At 36.0% G+C, this 24,062-nt stretch overlaps 1 protein-coding gene across 10 annotated transcripts in view; it reads left to right on the top strand.

The window, feature by feature from the left end:
* Ptprd (protein tyrosine phosphatase, receptor type, D) overlaps nt 1-24,062 on the top strand; it is a 2,098,812-nt gene that overhangs the window by 2,011,030 nt on the left and 63,720 nt on the right. For all 10 annotated transcript variants that reach the window (XM_013516335.1, XM_013516328.1, XM_013516331.1 and 7 more), the window contains one exon: nt 13,867-13,990. In XM_013516335.1, coding sequence (XP_013371789.1) covers nt 13,867-13,990 — 124 coding nt within the window. The remainder of the gene's footprint in view (nt 1-13,866; nt 13,991-24,062) is intronic.

Raw genomic sequence — 24,062 nt, 5'->3', positions numbered from 1 at the left:
AAAAGTATCTTTGTTTCTTTAAGATTTCATTTGCTCTTGATAATCATTTGCTCTTACAGAAGAATATAATGGTTTTGGTTTTAATCTATAATCATTCCCACGGCAACCAGTTGCAGTCCCACAGATCAAGGACTATAATTTTCTTTAGAGAATAAACAAATGAACTCTTTGAAATAAAGCTGCTCATTTCTCCTAAATGTCTGTGAAAACACAGAAGATCTTCCTGAAAAATACTGGCTACCTCTAAAATAAATTTTGGGAACATTAATACCTGCTTCTTTGGTGGCCTTTGTCCTTATCCTGCTTTATATTCACATCATCGCATGCAACAGATATTTACTGAGTTCTTATGTGTGCCAGGTACATTGCTAGGCTGTGGGACTACAAAGATGAATAATGTATGATCTTTGCCCTTGAATTCAGAGTCTAAAGATGCAGCTTTTTAGCCAATACTTTAATCCAAAACCACAAAACCTAGGTTTTCTAAATATTCCAATATAACATAGTTGTGAGTTTTACTTCAATGTAGCGGGACTTGGACTTCTGTTATATTCATTATATCTACCATGTGTGGAGTGATAAGCCTTTTTTAATATTCATTAAATTCAGGGATGTAGAAATCCAGTAGGCTGGTACAGTTAGAATGCTAGCAGCTATTTAAAATGTATTGTTCAAGGTGTCTATTTGCTAATTTTTTGGAAAGAAGAATGTCCTAGGTTTTGGACCCATCTTAAAGAAAATTCCTTTCTCTTCCTCATATTCCATTACTTCAGTGTATGTAAAACAAGGTTAAGAAGCAGCATTTGTTCTTTATTATGTCTCCCTGGCAGAGCTTCTTAATGGCTCTGTAAGCTGGGGGAGCAGTTAACAAGCACAGTATTGTGTATTATAATTTCAACCAGAATTCCCTTAGCTGGGTAAAATGTATGCCTCCAGAAAGAAATACGGGTTTCTAAAGTATCACATGGGTCATTTTATATTCTTTCCTTATTGGAAATTATAGATTATTTCACTTATATTTTATATATATTTTTATATATATTTATTATATATAATATATTGATATATATTAATATAATTAATATAATATATTATTTATATATTTATTATTTATATATTTTATATATATTTTATTTCACTTACACCTGCATTTGAAAAAAGGGTCCACCTTTATAGCATGCCCTTTATGTTTGCTCATTTACACATGTGGCTATTTAAAAAGTTGTTTAGCCTCTTTGTGTTTTATTTGCTGTCCTGTTAAGGACATCTTCAAATTAGAATATATAAGATTTTATTCAGTAAAAGCAGATTCTATCATCTAAGAATTGTTCTTAATAAGTAATAGGTGTTTTAAATGAAGTCAAATATATTTATCTTTTACTCTATTTACTTTTATTGGGCAGGTGTGATGAACAGCATCTTTGATTTAGAGAAAGTGGGTCATTTTTACAGTTCCATGACCTATAATCTCCTAGGTAGTTTATGTGTGTTCCAATGTTTTATCACTGGATTGGAAAGTGTCTTCTTGTATCTGTACAAATTTAACAGGCAGCAATTTAGCCAAATGGCTATTTTCATTAGTAGTGTTAATAAATACAAGACATTTTAATAAAATTGATGAATTTGTACCTATCCGTATTGATAAGAAAGGCAATCTTAAGAATTTCTCAGTCTGTTATACTCAGGATGGTAATCTTTGTCTGCACTTTAAAACTTGGGTAGCAAAAGTTTACTTGCAAGAGAAATGAGTTTCCCAATTTCTAAAGACTTGCATAGAAATTGAGACAAAAATCTGGAATTGTTAAAATTATATAAAAGTGCTTTTACATGTATTTTATATGTACCTGAACATCGTTAGCCATTTCATAAATTACAAAGTGTATGGTCAGCTATATTTCTGATAAATGATTATTTTTATAAAAACATGGAGGAAATAAAGAATTGTCAAGTAAAAAGATAAGTTAAAATAACTTAAACATTTTGAAAACAGGAATGTTAGCTGCATGTAGCTAATAGCCAAATGGATGGTACACACTCTCATGCAGTGTGACGAACCTACGGCATGCATGCCACAGCGGGCCATTTGCATCTTTGAGAGCTCTGTTCGCCATCACTGCTCTAAGGTATGGTGTCAGGCACATGTGGAAATGCTTGGGAAAGATCTCTGGTGAGAGTAGATTAGGAAGAGTGGGATTTAAGCAGAACCCTAAAAGCAAAGAAAGATTTAGGAAAAGAGAAAAGATAAGTGCTCTCCAGATAAGAAGTGTTTCTGTGTGAGAAAGTCAGAATTGAGAACCTCAGATATGGGCAGAGAGACACAGAACCAAGGGTTGGAATTTACGGTGAATCATTAGGACTGATGATCACATCTTCAATATTAATACTGAGGTTGTGTGCAACCTACGGGACGCAGCATGGTAGTCTCTGACTTGGAAAGACTATAAATAGAGAGAACAAGACAACTTAAAACAAGTGCGACACAAAGGCAGGAACGGTGCTATCTATAGGCGTTCAAAAATGAATCACCCCAGACATTCAGGAAGCCGTTGCAAAGGTGACTCCAGCTAGTTTCCAAAGTTTCACGGGTCACACACCTCTGTGTTTAGATTGGAGTTGGTCTTCCTCTTTTTGTCTTTGCACACATAAATATTACAATTGTGAGCTTTTTGTTGTATTTAGTTTAATGTCTGCTGCGTTCCCTAACCATAAATATGCCTCTTTCACTGGCAGCCTACACTTTAAACATGCAGCCACCTCTCTCAGAATAGTTAATGGTACTTGAGACGAGGATAGTAATACAGGATGACAACTGCCATAAGTCCTTTGTGTTCAGATCCAGTAACCTGTAGTTATATAGAGAAGCAGTCCGGTTCTTTGTTAATGATGGATTTATTGAAGACAGACTTCCAGAAGGATTCTAGGAGAAATCCTATTAAAGTACGCTCCGTGATACCATTAGAATAGTCATTAAATCTGTTATTGAAGGCTTGCTATTCATCAGTTATAAGTCCCTTACAATTCTCAGTAGTTTCTGTTAGTGCTACCGTTCTCTGCATTGTCTTCCATTCCAATCAAGGAAAGTGCATCAGCTTTCTATCTCTCCTGCAGCATTTGTGGTATGTAGAGGAGAGAGAAGTGCTATTAGCTAAGTAGAAATGAGGGGGAAATTGAGATTGTGTGTCATTTTATTTTTAATTAGAGTAAATATTATACCAAGACTTCACTCTCAGAGTTTGAAGTATATAATAAGCCCCAACTTGTCTTTCATTACCTCAAAATTTTAGAAATAAAAACTGCTATGGTATAAATGCATTATTAAACCAATACTGATAGACACATCTGGAGTTTTAACCTATTTCACTTACTGTCAACAGTTTTAACACAAGGAATTAAACTTTAAACGTATAATTTATGTACATACATTAGAGGAATGTAGAGCTCACTCTTCAAAGTCAAAAATCCCTGGGTTAACATCCAGCTCCCCTGCTTTATGGACTACCATGGAAACTATCTTAACTCCTCTTAGCCTTCATCTGTAAGATAAAGAAAGTATCTCCCTCTTTTTAAGAGTTAAATCAGATGTAATAGACAATGATATAGTATTCTGCAAAGTAATATTTTTAACTTAACAGAAAAAACTGTGTATCTCTCGAGAAATTGTATTATCTGTACACTTTTTCATACTCTCTAAATTATTTCATGAATCTCCTACTGTAATATATGAAGGCCATTTCCACACTTTTTTGCTCTTTTACTATTTTTTCCTCTTTGATTTTTATTTTTATCAGTATGTGTTTGCAGCACATGATGATTGCGTTCCTCCTGGAGCGCTGGTGCAGGTGTATAATTAAGTCTTTTTTCTTCACTTACTCTCCCCCCCACACTTCATGTTTGGAGCCCCTTTCCATTTGAGAAAGATCTTTCTCCCCACTTCTTATTACCTGTCTTTTATTTTGCCTTTATTTATACTTTGGTTTTCTCATATAGCAGAGCATGCAATATTTAAGCTTGTGTGTCTGCTCTGTTTCACTTGAAATTATGGTCTCACGGTGCATCCATTTCCTACAAATCACTCAAATTTATCCTTCGTTAAGGCTCCATTGTATGTGAATAACACCTTTTCTTTGTCCATTCAACTGTTGATGGACACTATTGTGAATTATTCTAGAATAGCTGACATATATGTTTACCCTGGCAAGAAGACTTGTTTTTCACTTTCCACAATTGGAGGCAGAGTCTTGGGTCTGGTATTGTTTGTGAAGTATGGCCTCCAGAAATGGAGATGTAGTACAATAGCTCAGTTTCTGAAGAAGGTGCGCGATAGAATGGATGTTAGACAGGTGGGGAAGGTAAAGCAACCCTAAGCCTGGCCTCCAGCCCGGGAAAACCCCTTGATGATGTCACTTTCCTTCAAAACCTGATCCTTAGCTTTGTAAACATGAGAGAGAGTTGGACTCTGGGGTCTCACGCTCCTTAGTTGTGTGACCAGAATGTCATGTCGTTAAGCCCTGACGAGTGAGCTCTGCCATCTTTCGGAGAGGCCCGGATGCTCATGTCCCCTCTCCTCCTGTTGCTCTGCTTTCTGTGTCTCCACGATCTCCATTTTCTACCATCCACGCACTTAGCCTTTCTTTAGATGCATTTGTACAGGTAGATTTTTAAGAGCTGTATTACTATATGTTCTAATAACAAGAACGTATTATATCTGAAGACATGCATCATAGTTGAATTGTTTAATATTCTAGCAATAGAACATATCTGTACTTCCATTCCCAGAGCCCAAAGAAGGAAAAAAAAAAAAGAAGGCATAATTATACCTAATCTTTCAGTCATGGTCTTAAATTCTATAATACATTGTACTAGACACAAAAGATGAAAGAGTATGTCTATCAAATGCATTAGCAATGTATAAAAAATTCATTAACTGTCTTCTTTGCTCTGCAATTGAACACATCCACCCAGCTGTTCGCCACCACATTCCGCCTACCACACCACCCTGCCTTAAAGAAGGAAAAAGTAGTAACCTCAGTAGGCTAAATAGCTGATTCATTAGGATTAATGTATATTAAGAAGCACATCTTCTGCTCGATTCCTTTTCCTCTCTTCTGTATAGCTCCACAGGTAAGTTGAATAAGGGTGAATCTTTGATGCAGGCTAAGCACCTTCTCATCTTTTGCCTTGATAACCCAGCGTTGTATCTCAGTGTTGTCGAAGTGACAATAAGCGTTGCTGCAGTGTAGCAATTCTCTTTATTTTTATGTAACTTACTGCCTAAACTGGTACACTAGAGAGTCAGAGAGTCCTGTTAATGAACTGCCTTGGGATAGCAGATGTAAAGTAGGATATAAGGTCTTTCTGATGGAAACATGACCAATACCAGAGCTCGGTTCTGGGCTATTTATTCTTCCATCTGATCAGAGCCATTGCACTCTTCCCACAATTCCCAACATTTTGACCTGGAGACCTGTAGAGCACATTAAGACAAACTTAAAAATAAAAAGACCGGGCTGGGGATTTAGCTCAGCGGCAAAAGCACCTGCCTGGCAAGTGCAAGGTCGTGAGTTTGGTTCCCGGTACCGGAGAAAAACCAAAATAAATAAATAAATAAATAAATAAATAAAAATAAAAAGACCACTACTGTATACTAGAATGATCAATTAATTGTCTAAGCACATAGTGCTATGCAGAAAAATACACAGTATTTTTTTCATGTTTTTTCTTATTTTTTATTTTAAAGACAATAATAAAAAATCATAAAAACAATATACAGAATTTCAAAACAAGATGATAGGAAATTAACAGTGGTTATTATGTTGCATATTGTTATCTTCAAACTAGTTGCTCAGATCACCAGGTAGAGGCATGCAAAGTTGATCAAACAATGTAAACACTGTTTCTTTCAATGAACTAATGGAAATTATTAAATTATCATAGCTATCTTTATATATATATATATATATATATATATATATATATATTCCTTCCTTCTTTTCTCTATTCCCCTATCCCCATTTTCTTTCCTTTAAGTTATTCTTTCCCTTTCATAATATTGTCCATACAGAACTGCCACCTGGCAGACAGCAACTGTATGATTCATCCAAACAGTGAGTAGAAAATGTGCAAAAGTTGGAAATCATGCCTTGAAAACCTGTTACAGGTGTTGGCTCAAAGTGAATTGCAAATGTGCCAAAGTTAGGAGTGGTTTTTGTGAATCAAGTTGTAGCCAAATATGTGCTAGAAGCAAGCCATTCAGTTTATCTAAAATGGTATGCCACCTCTCTGGTATATTCCAATATATGTTTACTTTATCCTTATACCTTCAGAGAGGGATCTCACTTTACTGTTTCTAAGTTTCTAAAGTATAAGTCATTTTACACATTGTCCTACCTGGAATATAGATCAGTCATTCACCCTAGAAGTATATTTTAAAATCCACAGTATGCTAAACACAGTATGTTATACCCTGACGGTATAACATCAGATAAATCATAACACCTGTAGCAATTTTCTCAAATGCTTCTCAATTTTTCCCAAAGGTTAATATAAAAATTACAATGAAATACCTAATATAGTATTTTAGCTAAAATAGTCTTTATTTTTATAATGTTAAACCATATATATATATATTTTTTATTTTATTTTTAATTTTTTTTGGTTTTTCTCCAGTACCGGGAACCGAACTCACGACCTTGCACTTGCCAGGCAGGCGCTTTTGCCGCTGAGCTAAATCCCCAGCCCCAAACCATATATTTTTACATAATTTTTAAAAATAAACTTTTAGTTTAGAAATAAACTCCTAAATTCTAGATTCTGGCACTTACTTCATTTCTTTCTAGTTTGCTTATCATATGCATGAAAGAAAAAAATATGCATGACACCTTAGACTGTACGTACTTCATAAGACACCAAGTACCATGGGCATAGTAGTAAGTAGTAGTGATGAACCTGTGTGTCTTATTTCCTTCTAAGCCTGCGCTTAGTAGGCTACACTGTTACCTCTCAGCAATGATGTCAACAGCAAGGGCTTCCTATTGCATATTCTGTGCACAGACAGCATTTGTTGGAATTGTGTGTTTCACTTCAAGTAGATAGTTGCACTAAATATACCTTGTGGTATATGAGAGGAAAAGTTTTTTGGTGATTATGATTATGAGAGGAAAGATTTTGGTGATTATTTGGAATTTTCTTTCTTTTATCACCAAGGAGAAGAAAGCATCACTTTTTCTCATTTCGTTTTGGGTTTAGAATTTTGGTTTACCTAGCCAGGCACGGTGGCACACGCCTGTAATCCCACACTTGGGAGGCTGAGGCAAGAGGATTGCTGCAAATTCAACACCAGCCTGGGCTACACAGTTAATTCAAGATCAGCTTGAACTGCATAGTGAGACCCTGTCTCAGAAAACAAAATAAGATTTAAAAGGCACTGATTAAACATTAACAGTTTATTCCTACTTTAGTTTTGCAGTTCATCTGTAGTTTTCCCTCTCACATTGGCAACAAAATGTGAGAGTGTCATCAAAGATTTAACAAACTTTTTATGAAAGGGCAAGCATAGCAATGCTGAAAGCCTTAAATACATCTATCTGTAGGATGCAAAGCAAAACAAAGAAAAATGTATTCATTAGAACATTTTACATTTTGTAAAGAATGTGACTACTTATAAAAGTCAGTTCATCTTTTAACTTCATTAGTTTGCTTTTTAAATGCAGTTATAGTGTGAGTCATGCCACAGTTATGTAACCAAGCTGTTCATTCATAAATTGACTTTTCCTTTGAATCTACTTATGAGGTGTGATCAAAATACAGAGTGAATGTTTACACTAAATGTGTTTATTCTGTAAAAGATACATCATCCTCACATTTAACACACTTATCCCACTTTCTTGTCACTTTCTAAAGCAGTTGTGGAAATCGTCTTTCATAAACGTCTTTAAAAGATATGATCAGAAATCTGGTCATTGCTACTGCATACTACCATACGAGGCAGGCTTGTAAAAAGTTAGCCTGTCTGCCCATCTGCCTTAATTATGGGGTCTGACCCTGTGACTTCTGGCTCTTCCCAAAGTCAATATGACCATAAAACCTGAACCTTTTGAATTACTTCAGGACATGAAGGCACCCAGATAGTGCAACTAAAGACATTCGTGGAAAAGGGCCTCCAGAACTGCTTCAGAAAGTGACAAGAATGATGAGATATGTGGATTTGAAGCCGAGAGGATATTTTGAGAATGAATGGCAGTTTGCCTTTTGCTCTAATAATGTTTTAATTGAAATACTTGCTATAGTTTCAGTCATACCTTCACATGCTGGCTTTACTGAACGGTAGTCTCAGACATTCATCACTAGACCGCACCCTTTTCCCACGTCCCGGCTTATAACATACTGTGTGACTCACAGAATGCGCACTCTTTTCCTTAAAGAAAGTATTCATTATGCCAACTGCAGGCCTTTGCTAATTGTACAAAAAAGAGCTCTTCCCAACTGGGCAGCATGGGTCATTTCAAGAGGACAGACATGGAATATGGATGAATGAAAATAAAAAAATCTTCATTGTAGAAATGCTCATTTGATGGCCGATCACTCTTCTCATCCTCACGAAGGACTTGGGACTATTTCAGGGTAAACCACGCCAAATAAGCACCACATGAGCCTACTGGTGGGCTATGTGGAGAGATAGTATTTCTGTGCAAGTCAAGGTCATTTAAAGTTCAAATGAATGCCATAAAAAGCTTAATCCAACCCATAGTTTGGCTAGTAGTTGCTCTACTCGTTCTATATAATTAAATTGTTGTTAGTTGTTTTAAAAACACACCAAAATGGGATGAATCTGACTTTTTTTGTGGTTTCTCTTTGATGAGTTTCTGAAGGAATATTTTGAGGTTTTTCTCTTTATGAGGCCAAAGGGGAATGACACACAGAGTAAATGCTATGATGTGGTGTCTTGCCTATGTGAAGTAGAGTCTTTGGGTGAAAAGGTTGAATTTTGCAGAACCAGTGAAGGATTCTGGTCTAAGATGATGTCGCCTTTACCAACAAAGGCCAGGGTGAGATCAGAATGTAGTTTTACTCTGTGACTGTAATCTGATGTGCAAATTTATAATCACTCTTATTCAGGTTTAGAATAATAAATACACATTAGCAATGCTATACAGAGTGGTTCTTAGCCTCCTTGTACTGTGTTTTAAGAGAATAACTGAAAGGCGAGCTTGAAAAAATCAAGGATCTTCTCCAATTGAAGTAGAGAGGAAGAATGACATGGTGGCTTTGTCTTCAGACTTGGGAACCAGAATGCCCAGACCCCAAACGTGTCTTCTCTAACTATTGTTCTTGAGTGTGTAAGAGTTAACTTTTGTGTACCTTGGTTTCCTCATCCAAGAACTATGACAATCATGGTAATTACTTTTAGAGTTTATTTTTAAAGATAAAGTAAGTCAATGCCTGTAAGGCTTAAAGAGAACACTAGATGTTATGTAAATGTTAGTTATTATAAATCTCACATCTATGTACTTACATTTTAATTCTGGCTTTTAAATCAAGAATGCAGGAAAAATTTAAAAACCTATCTTATATGTATCTTAGTTTTCCTGTTACCTGTCTTAAAGTCCTAATTGATTTTTAAAAAATCACTGCTTTAAGACTACCAAATTCAATACTAAATAAATATTTAGGATTAACAAACATCTACTTGAGACTTTCTGTATGTACTAATTCCCCAACATGATAGTAATTGTAATGTAACATGAACATACTATAATAAAAGGGAAACTTAACAAAATTTAAAAATCACTCACAAGTAATATTTTCCTTCCTCTTGGTCACTTTTTCCTCAGTAGGGTAAAGCCAGGGAGTGGAAGATTCGTTAAGGTTAAAGTGATCTAATGTGAAGCCACAGTGAGGAGGATAGCCCAGTACCAAATGTGTAGACAGGGAAGTAAAACGGACTGGGATCTGGGTAGTTTTAGATGTAGAGGATCCATTCAGGATCTGTTATTAAAGAGGCTTTTTGCCTGGCTGGAGAAACAAATGTAATATGATAAAACATTCTTTTTTGTGAATTCTGTGCCTGAATTCTGTGACAATGTTATGTACTAACTGCATAATAGTTGATGAGAAGTCATTTAATCAGCTTGTGGTTGAACAAATCTACCTTGCCTTGTTCCAACTTGCAAAATTCTCCACAAGGGAGACTGCCGCAAACTGGGAAGGTGGTACTTTGGGTTGAGTGCTGGGATGGTAGGGTCGTTACACTGAGTGTTGTCTGGAGAGACGGAGCCAGGAGGATGAACAGAGAGAACAGAGAGCCTAAGTCAACAGGCGGAACATCAGCAGCACGCTCCAGTAAGGAGTTCAGTCGGTCCATGAGGAAAAGCGTGCTTACTTGACACCACTGTGAGTAACATCCGGGTGGCTTCAGATTGACCTTGTAGCAGGAAGACGCCGAGTCAGGGCAGACCAAGTAACACATGAGGTTGAAATCCGCCATCTTCTCTATTTTCAAGGTCTGCATTGCTCTTGGTCCATCCATGTTGATCATTTCATTTCTCCTTAAAACACAGCAGCAAAGCAAACCACATAACAAAGAGACTGTATCATTATGAACACAAAGAAAAGCCTAAACAGCGGGCTTTGAGAATTACAATCATTCATCAGCTTATTAAGAGGGATCATGGGAACTTTTCCTCAGTGAGGTTTTTTTTTTTTTTTTTTTTCAAAATATAAAAGATGTTAGTCTACCTCACCTCCTTTTAGTAGTTATTCTTCTCTACTGAGTTTACTGCTCTCAGCATCCTGACAAGCTCCAAAAATAATGACTTATGCTGTGTATTGTTAAACGTTCAGTCAGACAGATAGATACAGATGGATGAGTGCTATGTTGCACAAAGACAAGTCAGCATTATTTAATCAATGTTTGTTTGATCCGTGTAAAACAAGTATAAATGTAAGCTGTATCCCATCTGTTTTATCATCCATGTGAAGCCAGACTCATTTTTAAAATGTGATTTCTTATGTAATTGTCCCAGAATGACACAGGATGATAAGTTGGGAAGAAATATTATTCAGAGTGGTCAGATAAAGGAGAGTCATGTTTAGCTGTGGTTTCACATATTGGGCTTCTTTCTTTCACAGTGGGTAGCTTCCTGGGTAGTTAAGTGGCACTGTGGCTTATTGATTGCTAGCTGGTAATTATCAGCTGAGCTTTGGACTCAGACAGACCTGTGTTTGAGGGTAGCTGTCTGAGTCTAGCTGTGCGAGTTTAGCCGAATAACCACCAAGAAACACGGTCCCTGTCACGGAGAAGGCCCCCAGCAACCTATATTGAATTCATTTTTCTTTACTTGAATTTCCTCCTTTTAGTGCAGTTTCCCAAATGCAATAAAATAATACCAACCTCAACAGTTGTGACAGTGAAATGATACTACATGGAAAGGATAATAACTTGGCAGTTATTTTTGTAATTATCCTGGTGTATTTTTAAGTCACATTCTAAGATTAAGCATATTAGCAATGTACAGTGCACCTCATTTTCCCATGACCAGTTCAGTGTTGGTAAGCTCTTCAGTGTTGGTGTCCAGTAAACTGTGTAGAGGGGTGAGAATGTGGGGTAAGAGTAAAAATGGATGTGATTCACAGTGCCTTTGAGTTGAAAGATACAGTTTCCTTTTTGAAATGAAATACGTGCCATTTATTCACCTGTAGGTGATGTTGGTCTGAGTAAAGCAAAGCTATCAGAAGTACTAATATCTTCTACCAAAAGCACTGGATATTCATAAGCTTAAGAGCTTCCCGGAATACTTGAATAATGTGTAAAAGGCTTGTGTACGCACTAATATTCATTAGTGTAAAGTGAAATAGCAGTGCAGTTGTCTCAGGATTATGTAATTATTTCCTAAACTGTACTTTGAGGTCCTATATTTCTCTAGCTTCCATGTCATATAGAAAACTACTCTGTGGTTTCTCATCATGAGCCTTTGTAGTCACCAATTCCATTGATTTAAAAAATTATAGAACCAGTTACATAGGCAGGTATACTCTAGGTACACAGGTGGCTAAAGCTGCGAAGATCAGGCTCTGGCTAAGGAGTTTAGAATTTGAGCTGCAAACCCACCCAGGGGCAGGTGAAATTCTTAAATAGGAGCCTAACACACACCTGCCCTTCAGAAAACATCTTGGAGTAATTGATAAAATGAGAGGTTTCAGTTAGACAATAAATACTAAAGGTCTGGACTCAGGGAATGCCAGTGGGTTGGGGAACAATTTGAGATATTTTTCAGGGAGTTCACTGAGTGGAACTGTTCTAAGTGAACAAGGTTCAAGGTTGACTTGAATGCATCCTCCCAGACAGCTGAGCCTTTCCTTCAGTTACTTTAGATCATGGAATATGTGGGAAGGATTGTGTTTCCCAGGGGACGTGATATGTTTCCCTACAACAAACTTTAAATTCCGTAATAACATTCTTCTTTAGACTATACAGTCATGGGTAATTATTTTACTGAGTACTATTCAATGGTTGAGTCTTTTGTAAATGTAGAATTAACACAGGCTGAGAAATGAAAAAGTTTATATTCCTTCTTAAACTAAGTATTGCTAAAAATAGTGTGTTAGGAGGCCATTCAAGACTTTTAACAGACTTGGCCATTTATACCTGTGAGTTTTATGTTGTGCTGGACTCCATGCCTTTTACCAGGATGCATGTCTCTCTATATACACATGACAGCTGTTTTGTATGTCTTCCTTTCAATTCCTACATAAACACATAGAAACATGTAAAATACCCTGCATCAAAAGTAACTGTTAAATATTCTATCAACTTCTGAAGAAATGTTTACATTGAACTATACTTATTTTATTATTATTGAAATTTTCATTCCAAACATTTAAAAATCACATTTATACAATTATTCAGCTCATTTTCTCATGTACCATGAAATTGAAAGTCTTAAGGTGTCACTATCTATGATGAAAGGAAAGGTGTTTTAATTTCTGTGCCATTGCTGCAAATTAAGAAGTCACCTAGAGTTTTGTAGTCAGTGCTGAACACGATCTTGAAACAACAGTTTAACTATAAAAACGTAAGCTTTCTATTGCTAATATTTTACATTATTCAATAGTGATGGCTGCATTCTGACATCAAAGAAAGATGAAAAACAAGAAAAAGTAAGATTACAAAAGGAATAAAATGCAAACAGTGCACATAATGATAATAATAAATGGATAAATATACTGATATATAGAAAAATAATTACTCTGCTGTGGATTATAAATTAATACTTTGAGTATCATAAATATTTGACTTCACTTCTTCTTCTTGCTGTTATCACTATCCGAATTGCATAGCTACCTGGGATATTGACCATAGTGTGTTATGAAGAGCCAGACACGTCCTTAATCATGAGCGTGTAGGTGAAGAAACCACAGCATAGCCTGTTCCCAGTGCCGCTGCTGAAAGATCGCACAACCTCAAGACTGAGCTCAGCTTAGATAGGAGCCAATAGGAAGAATAATCAACATAAAACAATGTTCACAGAACCAGAAGGAATATTGAACCACAAAAACCTGTAAGCTGCAGCAACAGAGATGGAAATGGAAAAGTAAAAAGAAAAACTTGCCTTTCCAATATTAGCAGAGTATTTATATTGATTTTTTCCCCCCATTGGAATCAATATTGGTGACTATCAACTGTTTCTTACTATGATTAATCTTTGTGTGCTATGCTGTTTATATTGGTGTTCATGTTCACAGCTAGAATCATCTTGATGGAGTATGGCTTCAGAATTTTCTTTTCAAACCGTGTTTGTTACTGTGATAAATGCCTATAATTCTGTGTTATTCAGTATTGATTTTGTGTGTGCTGTTTTTCTTTTCAAGTCAATTGACCCTGGCCAGCAGTTCACATGGGAGCATTCAAACTTGGAAGTAAACAAACCAAAGAATAGATATGCAAACGTAATTGCATATGATCATTCTCGAGTTCTCCTATCGGCAATAGAAGGTAAGGACATGAAGGTGTTACTCTTACTTTCTTGGCATTAACTCCTTATATGAGATACTTTTACCTAGGATATTTACCAACTATGAAACTAGGTACCTAAGAATCACGTATATTTATTCTCTTTCTCACACAAATACATTGTAAACAGCAGCCTAGTGTCATGGACAGCATAGCACACAAGAGCGTTGCTCATTACCCCATTGCTTAGATGGAGGAGCTGATTATGTAATCGGTGCTCTCAGATGGAAAGGAAGTTGGCAATGCTCAGGTTATTAATGGTTGTTGATGGTCGTGCATGAACTGGTGATTGTCAGAAGGGGAGCATAAGCTAACTTTATTGAAAAAGTAGGGAGGAGATTATTTCTTTGTAAATCAATTCGTATATTTCCTAGGAAGAGTGTAAAGGTTAAGGTTGATATGGTGATTCATATGAATGAAGCACGTTGGGAATGTCCCCACATCCCTAATCCATGGACTGCTCAGGATTCCATCTCACCGCTGTAGCAAAGAGTGTTTTCTAGAGGAAATGATGGGTGAGGGTTCCTCTCAGACCGACGTAATTTCCCTTAAGGATGTATGAGAAAGTTTTTACTTGCTTCTCTCCGATAATAAATCCCTTTCACAGGCCATATGAAAACATCTAGGCGTCATCCTTAGCACTCCATAATTTGCGAATGTTTAGCACGCTGGATTGAAAAGTCTTTAGAAAATAGCTTACAGGGCCACTTAAATCCCCGCCCCTGTGCAGGAGCAACCAGGCTGAGCTACTGGCTCTCACGGAACCTGTTCCTCCTTCCCAGTGTGCAGGGAAGCTCTCTACGTTTTTCATACTTGAAGCAGCCCTGTGCATCCCCTTGGAGATGCTGTATAAAACATTAAATAAAGCTAGCTTCCAATCCAAGTCTTTGTAGGACTTCATAGTTTAAGCATTTTTAGCTTTAATTGTTGAAGTACATTTCCCCCTTCTCTGCTTCCAAACTTGATGCTGGCAACCACTTTATCTCTCCAACCAAATCCTCTCTGACTTCATAGTGTCCAAAATTAATTCACAATTTGGAACACTACTTAAAAGCTTTTCTAGCAAGCACCAAAGGCAGCAAGACATTGTTTTCCAGATTTGGGAGGACAAGAAATATCTTTCAGCATTTGAGCAAGCTCAAAATGGTATTATAAGGTTTCGATATACTTCATAAAAATCCTCACGATCAATTTACTTTGATGATGAGCAGTGTTGCTATTCTCTTTTAGGTGACCAAAAGTACTAGGTATTTGAGAGTTACCCTACCTTTACACTAAAGAAATTAAGTTCATCAGATTTAACCAGCGTTCATTCAGACAGGATGGTGTTAGATGATATCTTCTTTTTAATCTTGTTTAGAAGCTATAAGTAATATATTTGCACGGTTCGAATATAGGCTTTACAGTTTACCTCTACTTTTTCACTTTTAACATATACCAGAATAGCAATTTTTTGACTCAGGGCTCTAAATAAGTAATAAATCCAAGTAACAAAGAAGAGAAATCTTATTTCTATTAGCAAAGTAAGGCAAATTATAGAAATTAATAAATGAATGTAAGCTAAGAATTTATTTGGCATAATGTTTTCTCAAGAATTTAACAGCCTACCTTTGCTATAGTATAGTGTTATTTCCACTCAAAATTATATCATTTAGTACTACTACTTCTTTATTCAGCTCATGAATGCTTTTGTTTGCAATTTGGTTCACAAGCAGAAGTGTTCGCAATATTTGGCTTTCATTTGCAAACTCCGCATCAGGTGGCAAACACAACCCTGACCATCTTTCTCACACAAACACAAATATGGCCATCTTTTCCAAAATTGTAGAACAAATTCAGTTCATGAACCAAGGTACCACTGTACTTTTGCCACTCTGATCTTACTTTCTTTAGTTTGTTCTTTCCTACATCTGAACAGTACAGTATATTGAGGGACCAAAAACTAACCTCCTTACTGACAAGTGGAAACATGACCATTTTATTTGTGTGCTATTTTAATCATATAGAAGCAAAATCATTTGAATCAAGCTAAAGCTTGCCTTTTATATTTCTATGCCTACAAATTCACTCTAAATCTAGAACTGACCTAGAAACCAAAAGCCTTTCCATTTGAAGTGTCACGCAGAAGGTTGGAAGCATTTAATTGAAGTTCATGGGCTACACAGACAGCTTTAATCTAGATTACAATCCTGAAGAGCATTTTATCTTAGATGAATGCCTGGCCAGGTATGGAAGCCAGCTGTCAGTCATCCTACGTCTCAGTCCCTGAAAAGAGAATGCCAGCAAGTGCCCAGGAGCCTGCTCTACAAGAAGCTTTGATAGCGAGGGGCCAGTGTTTTATCATATTCAAATGTGAAGTGCCTTTCTGCACAGTTTAAAATGTGGAAGCAACTTTTACCCTATTTCCTTTGTGAAGATGACAGAGGGAAAAATAAAAAGGAATAGAAACTGTCTATGGACATCAACGTGCTTATTGAGCTTCTAGAAAATCATGACACTTTGCTTCATGACATGTTTCCAAATCACACTCACTTTATTTATGCTGAGAAAAATGCAGGGTTCGTGCGTTATAAGCACAAAGGCTCTTCAAATTGTCAAATTATAAGGTAAGCAGTATAGTATAGAAACACAAATGAATTTTTGACAAATCTAATCACTATTGGAATACTCTTCATGTTTAAGCAGTTCCTAAGAGAAAATAGTCGTGGCTGAGCAAGAGTTGTGACAGGATTTATTTGAGTAATTTAAGATAATTATTCTCAAATAAAGACCAAATGGAAGCTAATATTTGTATGTGTATAAATGCATAATGTTAGGTCTGATAAAAAGTATCGTGTGTTTAAATTTTAAAAAAGTATTATAGTAAAAGACACATTACCATTAACCTCCTAAAAAAAGGCTCCAGCTAGCTCTGAAAATACTTATCTCCTCTTTCAGGCCATTTTCTGTGCATTTCTGTAAGTTTTCTTTTTTTTTCTTTTTTCCATGAGTGTCTTAGTTCCTTTCCTCATTGTTGGGACAAAGTACCCAAAACCCGCAAATTAAAGGAAGAAAGCTTTATTGTAGCTCATAGTTCGTGCAGGTTGTGGTTCACAGTCTGCTGTGTGTAAGGCAGGGCAGTAGGGAGAACCGGTACCACAGAGGAAAACGGTACAGGACGTGGCAGGCAGAAGACAGCAAGCAGCCACCTGCCATCTGCCAGAAGCCAGCCAGCCTTTCCTTTTCATCTCATCTAGGCTACCAGCTTTTTGGGTAATACCACCCAGAACTATGCTAATTCCAATCAGTAGACTAATATAGCCCCACGTACCCCTGATCCCAGTATCACACACACTAGCTCCAGCCAGCTCCGAGAAGCTCCATCTATGAGAGCATGAGGCTTTGGGGGGACATCTACATGCAAGCCATAACACATGAGTATCTTTAGTTGGTGCCCTCCTGGCTGCCTTGATGTCCTGAACTGATAAATATGTTTACCTTCTTCATGGTCATTTGATTTGGGGAAAGAGCCAGAAGTCACACAGTGCCATATCCCATGAATAGGGCGGATGAAGCCACACCATAATATTTTGATGAGCCTTGAACAGCATACACTGTATTTTTTATTGTACTTTTTAAGACAGTCATGAAGGAAGACTTCAACAACTGCTTCAGAGAGTGCCCAGAATGATGAGGTAATCGTATTCAAGTGAGGGGGAATGTGTTGAGGGCAGTTAATGACAGTGTGTCATTGTAATGATTTTTTAAAATTTAAACATTCACTGTTTTGTTGATCACCCTGTGTATCATAATATGTTTATTCTTACAATATGCAAAATAATTCAGAAAGTACACTTTTTCATATGTATATTTTTTATTAGTTCATATGAATCATACAGAATGAGTTTTATTGTAGCATTTATATATATATATATATATATAATTCTTTGAATTCACCCATTCCTTTACCCCGTCTTTACCTTCCCTTCTCCCTCTGCCTGAATCATTTCCTCTTTTGAAATAATTGCCCCTCAAGAAGGTATACTTTTATTAAAGCAGGAAAAGAGAGAACAGATTGGTGAAAGGATGAAAAACAAGGAAAATCAATTTTGGAGCATATTTCAAGCCCTAGGTAGCTAGGTTACCATGACTTTTCTGAGTATTAACTTTCTAAGCTCTAACCTCTTTCATTCCTGTCTTCTAAAACTTACCTTTAGGTACGTTGGATATCAGTTATTTTATTGACTGTGTATAATCATCACATGATGCGCCAGTATAACTGTTTTACTTGACTTTTAAGTAAGATATTTAATATGTGATAGATATTAGAGATGAGAAAACAAAAGCTCAGATAGAGAATTGGCTCTGAGTTGCCTCCTGTAAAAATAATAAGGTCTGATGTAGCTCACACTGGAATCCAGCTTTTCTGATTCCTCTTCAAGGGCTCCCATTCGCCCACACCTTTAGTGATGCTTTCTTGTTGATAGCGGAGGCACCTGTCCCTAAGTCACTTAGTGTAGATCCAAATACTCAGCATTATCCTTTTGCCTAAAAATCCACTTTCTCATTGGGCAGTAAGCTTATGAATGATATGAACACTACAACTTGAATTTCATTTCCTAGTGTATGGTCTCACTAAACTGAAACTTGTCCCTGATACAAATGCATCAGAGCCACAGCACTGCAAAGGGAGGCCCGTGCATCTGTACTTATTTATGTGGGTTGTGTGTATATATATATATATATATATATATATATATATATATATATAAATTGCTTTTTTTGTATCTTCAATTTCTTTATTTCCAAGAATATTCATTAGTGGCAGGTTATTCATCATAATGCCTTATAACTAGTTAAAATTAATTATCACAGTCTGGAATAAAAAAGATTTTTATCCTAAAATTAATTACTGCTGACAGTGCTATACTTTCATTAGTAGGATTATAATTAACATTTCATTTAAAAAAAACATATTGGCATGGATTGGTAAAAAGTTTTTGCCCAAGTCTAAATACAAAGCAAAATTAAAATGCTACTTTACAATTCGACAACACAGATAAAAAATTATAATAGGCATGATTATCTGTGTATTTTTTATATGCTGTATACCCTGTCATGGATTTTATATGTATTATCTTTACTGTGAAAAACAACCTCAAAAGCTAGGCATTAGCCCCCAAATCTATAAGTGAGGAAATGAAAACATTAAAAAGTCAAGTAACATTTTTATGATTGATAGCTAGTATGTAATGGAGTCAGAATGCTAGTAATATATATCACTTGGGTTCAGGGGTATTGTTCTTCCCCAGTAGACCCTTCTGGCCTGTAACTGCTTTTGAAATCATGATGGCTTTGACACATAGGTGGGTCATACTTAATTCAGAATCAGGGCCTTTTTAACTAGAATGACTTCCTAAGAGTTTTTTTTTTTTTTTTTTTTTGGTTTTGGTTTTTTTTCCGGTACCAGGAATCAAACTCACAACCTTGTGCTTGCCAGGCGGGCGCTGTGCCACTGAGCTAAATCCCAGCCCCACCTAACAGTTTTTAAATACACATCTTGGAATACTTATGTTTGAATCTTGGAACTAGAGGCTTTTCAAGTAGTTTTCAACCCCAAAGTACTGGAACACCTTGGTCCACAAACGCTTCTTCTCACAAACAATTCAGTCCATAAACTGAAGCATCTGGCAAGATTTTGCTTCCATTCACAAACTCCTCTTCCAGTGACACTGAACCTTATGGGGGAATTTGATTTGGTTACGAATTTGATTCATGTCCAAATTATGGAATAAATTAAATTCATGAATCAAAATACCACCATAAATTTTTGCGAAGAATAAATGACACATAAATGCTTCCCATGTGTGTTTTGTTGTTGTTTAGTGTATATTACAAAGTCCCAGTTTAAAGGGCTACATGACTTTCACATGTTTTTTAATACAATAAAGAGTAATTCTTTGAAAGAGCTGGATCCTTTGAACATTTGATGAACATTTTAAATCCCACTTAAGAATTAAAGGCACCTGCAACTATGTATGCACTCACTTCAGGGAGTTCATGGACACCCAAGTCTTTGCAAGCCCATTCTCCAGTACAGACACCCCTGACTTGTGTCTTCTTTGTTCTGTTTCCTCAGAAAATGAATGCATTTACTACCTTCCCTGCTACCCCTAAAATTCTGAATGCATATTCTAAATCCTGAGATCCAAAGAAAATATGAATCAGCAACTAAATATCTAGTCTGGGATATTAAGGTATTAGCTCCTTCAAGGAAACACACATATGTATAGTCACACAAAATTTACAGCTTTATTCTAAATAGCCTTATTGGCTGATGAGTGACTTTTCATGAAAATAAATATAAATAGTTTCATCTGAGAGAGTGAAAAATACCAAAGAATAAACCTGTGTATATATAAATAATTTCACCAAACAGGCACATAATAAATAGTTTATTTCACCAAAAAGATTTCATCTATCAAACAGTAAGAGATAACAAAGAATAAACTACTGTGTGTTACATACATTCCTTAATACTAGTACTTGTTAGTCTGATTTTTTAAAAAATGCCTCATAAAATATGGGTTGCTATAATAAACAGTCATAGACTGAGTAATGTATAAACAATAGACATTTGTTTCACATTTCTAGAATCTGGAAACTCCAAAACCAAAGTACTAAACGATTTGATGTTTGATAAACTCCTGGTGTCTCTGTTTCCAAAACGGTGCCGTAGTACTTCACCCTTCAGAGAAGAGAAACACTGTGTTCTCAAGGACTTGATAGAATGGAAAAGGAATGGAAAATCCAATGCTTCAAGCTTTTTGTAAGGGCCATAATTCCAGGCAGGCTCGCCCTTTACGATATAATCACTTCCTGAAGTCCCACCTGCCACTGCTATCACATTGGCAATTACATTTCAACATATACATTTGAGGAGACACATTTAGACCAGGGTCATGTGCTTCAATTTTTCTTATTGGATGGAGCATGTGTTTAAAGTTTTAAATGTAAATATATCTATTTATGTCATCTCTTTAATGCAAGCCTTCTTAAAGGACCCCATATGCTTCTTAAGAACTGCTTCCCTATTAAAGTGTCCTAGGCTCCTCTTGCTTCTGAGGAGCTTGCGTGGACAAGTTACTGTGCCTTGGTTTCCTCTTTATAATAGGTTTGTTATGAGTAACACTACCTACCTCCTTGGAGTAGGAGGAAGATCAAATAAATTAATGTGTGTGAAATCCTCAGAAGAGTGTCTGGCACCAAGAAAATACCTAATAAGTATTAGGAATTATTAAGATTATCATTAGTATTATGAATTTTATTACTATTGCAGCTGGGTCCTTTTATCCTCCGAGACTTTCATTTGTACATGATCTATGGAAAAATTAACCATATCCAAATGAAAAAGCTGCATGTATTTAGAGTACTCTGTGAAGCAAAAGAAAATATTAGTGCTTGATAAATGGAAACCAGACCCATAATAGCATTACAAATTTCAATAGGGGCAAGAATATGTTCTTTTAAATGGAAATTCAAAATATATCATCTGCTGTTAGATTTGCATAATAGGAGCAATTCAAAAACTCCAAGTGTAAATATTATAGATGATGTTACAACAACTTGATTATTTTTGAGATGGGCAATTTAGCACCTTAAAATGAGAAAGCAGCTCATGGGAAATCACCAACTCTAAGATAAATGTATTTTAAGAAATAAAGACCAGAGCTACTGATAACCCTCTGTAATGCTGACTCACCATTTACCACTACGGTAGTGCCCTGTGATTCATGCGTGTCTTTATTTCTCTTCTGCAGGGTATAGTAAGTCTCTACCAATTCATTCAAAACAGCTGTCAACACATGCTAACATAGTCTCCAATTTCACATCATACCCATTCTGTGAAATATCTTTACCTTTTTTTTTGTAAAGTCATCTCTAGTAGCGACATATATTTCCATTATATATAAACCAAAACAATTCCCCTCCCCAAAGAAACAATATCAAAAAAGTTAATATAGTCTACCCAACTTTTTCTATAGAATGTTAATCATAGTGAATGTAAATGTTCCATGTGAAACTCTGACAACAAAGCACTGAAATTATTCAGCCCAGTAAAGAATTCCTTTGTAGTTGTCATGTGTCCTTTCCCACATTGCTTCGATAAAGAAGATCCCTTTGCCCTCTGATTCTTGCTAGTTCTCCTAGTCACTGCTGAATGGTTTGTGGGCACCTGGTATGTGTTTTATTTTGCAAATGCTGAGGAACATTTGTTAGACCATATACCCAATTTAAAAAAAAAAATTTATAAATCCCATCCAATTTTTGGTTGACTTCATTTTCCTCACATTGTTCACAATATTATCCACTGATTTATGTAGATAGCACAGTTCCTTAATGATGTTCAGTCTTTCAGTTTTCAAGGTAATTGTTTACAATTTTGATACTGTTTAACCCTTTTGTTTCAAGGATTTTTTATTCTTGGAAGGGGCTTGCAATACAGTACGTAATAATGACATTCATCTTGGAGAATTGGTTAAAGACATATTGCATGCTGATTATTTTTTTCAGTACATAAAAGTGTCTCTTTGAGGAACAGTGAACAAATATACTCTTATAGCTTAATTTTTATTAAGTAGCCAGCTAGAAGAGATTTAGCTTTGGAAGTCTGGAACGTCTTCATAAGATTATTGCAGCCTTGTAGAAACTATTGAATTAGTGCTATTTATATGTCCAACAAGTGATGTGGGGTCTTGTTATTTCTCAGCTCCTGCCTTAGCTTATAACATGAAACAGAAAAAAGGTATTTTTAAGAAATGGCCACTTGTATTGGTTTTCTATTTACTGTTTTTCTCTAGAATCTAATAAAATTGTAAAGTAAATTATAAAGCTGCTGGAATGAGTATATTTTTGTCTATATTGTCTTTAGTTTAGTCATTGGATTTTTTTCATATTTATAGTGCATCTATGCATATTACTCTAATGATTGATTCATTACTCTGAGGCAATAGAAAAATTTCTGTACTTTGGTATCACTCTGTTGTTATAACTTAGGCATAGGCCAGTGTACATTACTAGGAAATTGGAAAATAATTTTATCTGCTCTGTTAGTTTTTCTTTTGAAATATGGGAGTTATAAAGGAGCCTTCCAGATTTGGAACTATTTTTCATCACTACCTAGGAAAGAGTGGGCTAGTTTTTATTTCTGCTTATTACATTAGTCATAATAACAATAGTACCTAGATAACATTTTAGAAATTCCAAATGCATTGACTCTTTGAGTTTCATAGAGTGTTTGCCTAAGGATGGTATGATGATAACATTCATATATTTATGATCAGAGACTGAGGACCTGAATATTTCCTGTATACACAGCTTCTACGGGAATATCTAGTGCTTGATTCTGACTGTCTCATTGCTAGATGAAGCCTTATAATAATTCACTTTTACTAATAATATAAGCTGAGTATGCTGCAGCTCTGTCAGTGGCCAAAGGTTTGCTGTAATGGTGCAAAGTTTGCTCTATTTTAGGGCAAAATGCTTCCTAATGGGAAATGAGTTCCTTCATTATAAGTGCTCCTGATTCCCCACTGTGTGTGTCTGATCTTGCTTTATATGCAAAGATGTTCACTCCCGCACTTTCTCTTCTACATGGATCCTCCAACTGCGGGCTGCTCACAGAGCAGAGGTGTAAAATGTCAGAGGAAGACACAGAATAGTAAAAGAGTGCAAGTTGGGTTCTGTCTCCCATCAGCTCACTGTGGTGCTAAGTTGCACACTCACAGAGTGAGGCATGCTTTTGAAAAAAAAAATCATTGTATATTCCACAGAGACACAAAGGGAATTTCCTCAAATATCAGTTATATCCGGCGATACTGTATCTTCACAAGAAAGGTTTGTTTTCTCTAGTAGGTTAGAAAAGAAATCCTTCATTTTACCAGTTCTGATGCAGCCATGGGTGGCTGTTATGGTACAAGGGAAGGAGAAAGATGGTCTGTATCTTTTGGGATTAAATAAATTCACTCATTTATTATTATTAATTTTTCTTCTGTGCCCTAACTTCTAATTTATC

Source organism: Chinchilla lanigera, unplaced genomic scaffold (assembly GCF_000276665.1).
Source record: "Chinchilla lanigera isolate Chin_1 unplaced genomic scaffold, ChiLan1.0 scaffold00033, whole genome shotgun sequence".
NCBI lineage: Eukaryota > Metazoa > Chordata > Mammalia > Rodentia > Chinchillidae > Chinchilla > Chinchilla lanigera.
Note: the sequence above shows the minus strand (reverse complement) of the source record. Positions and strands in the feature narration are given on the sequence as shown.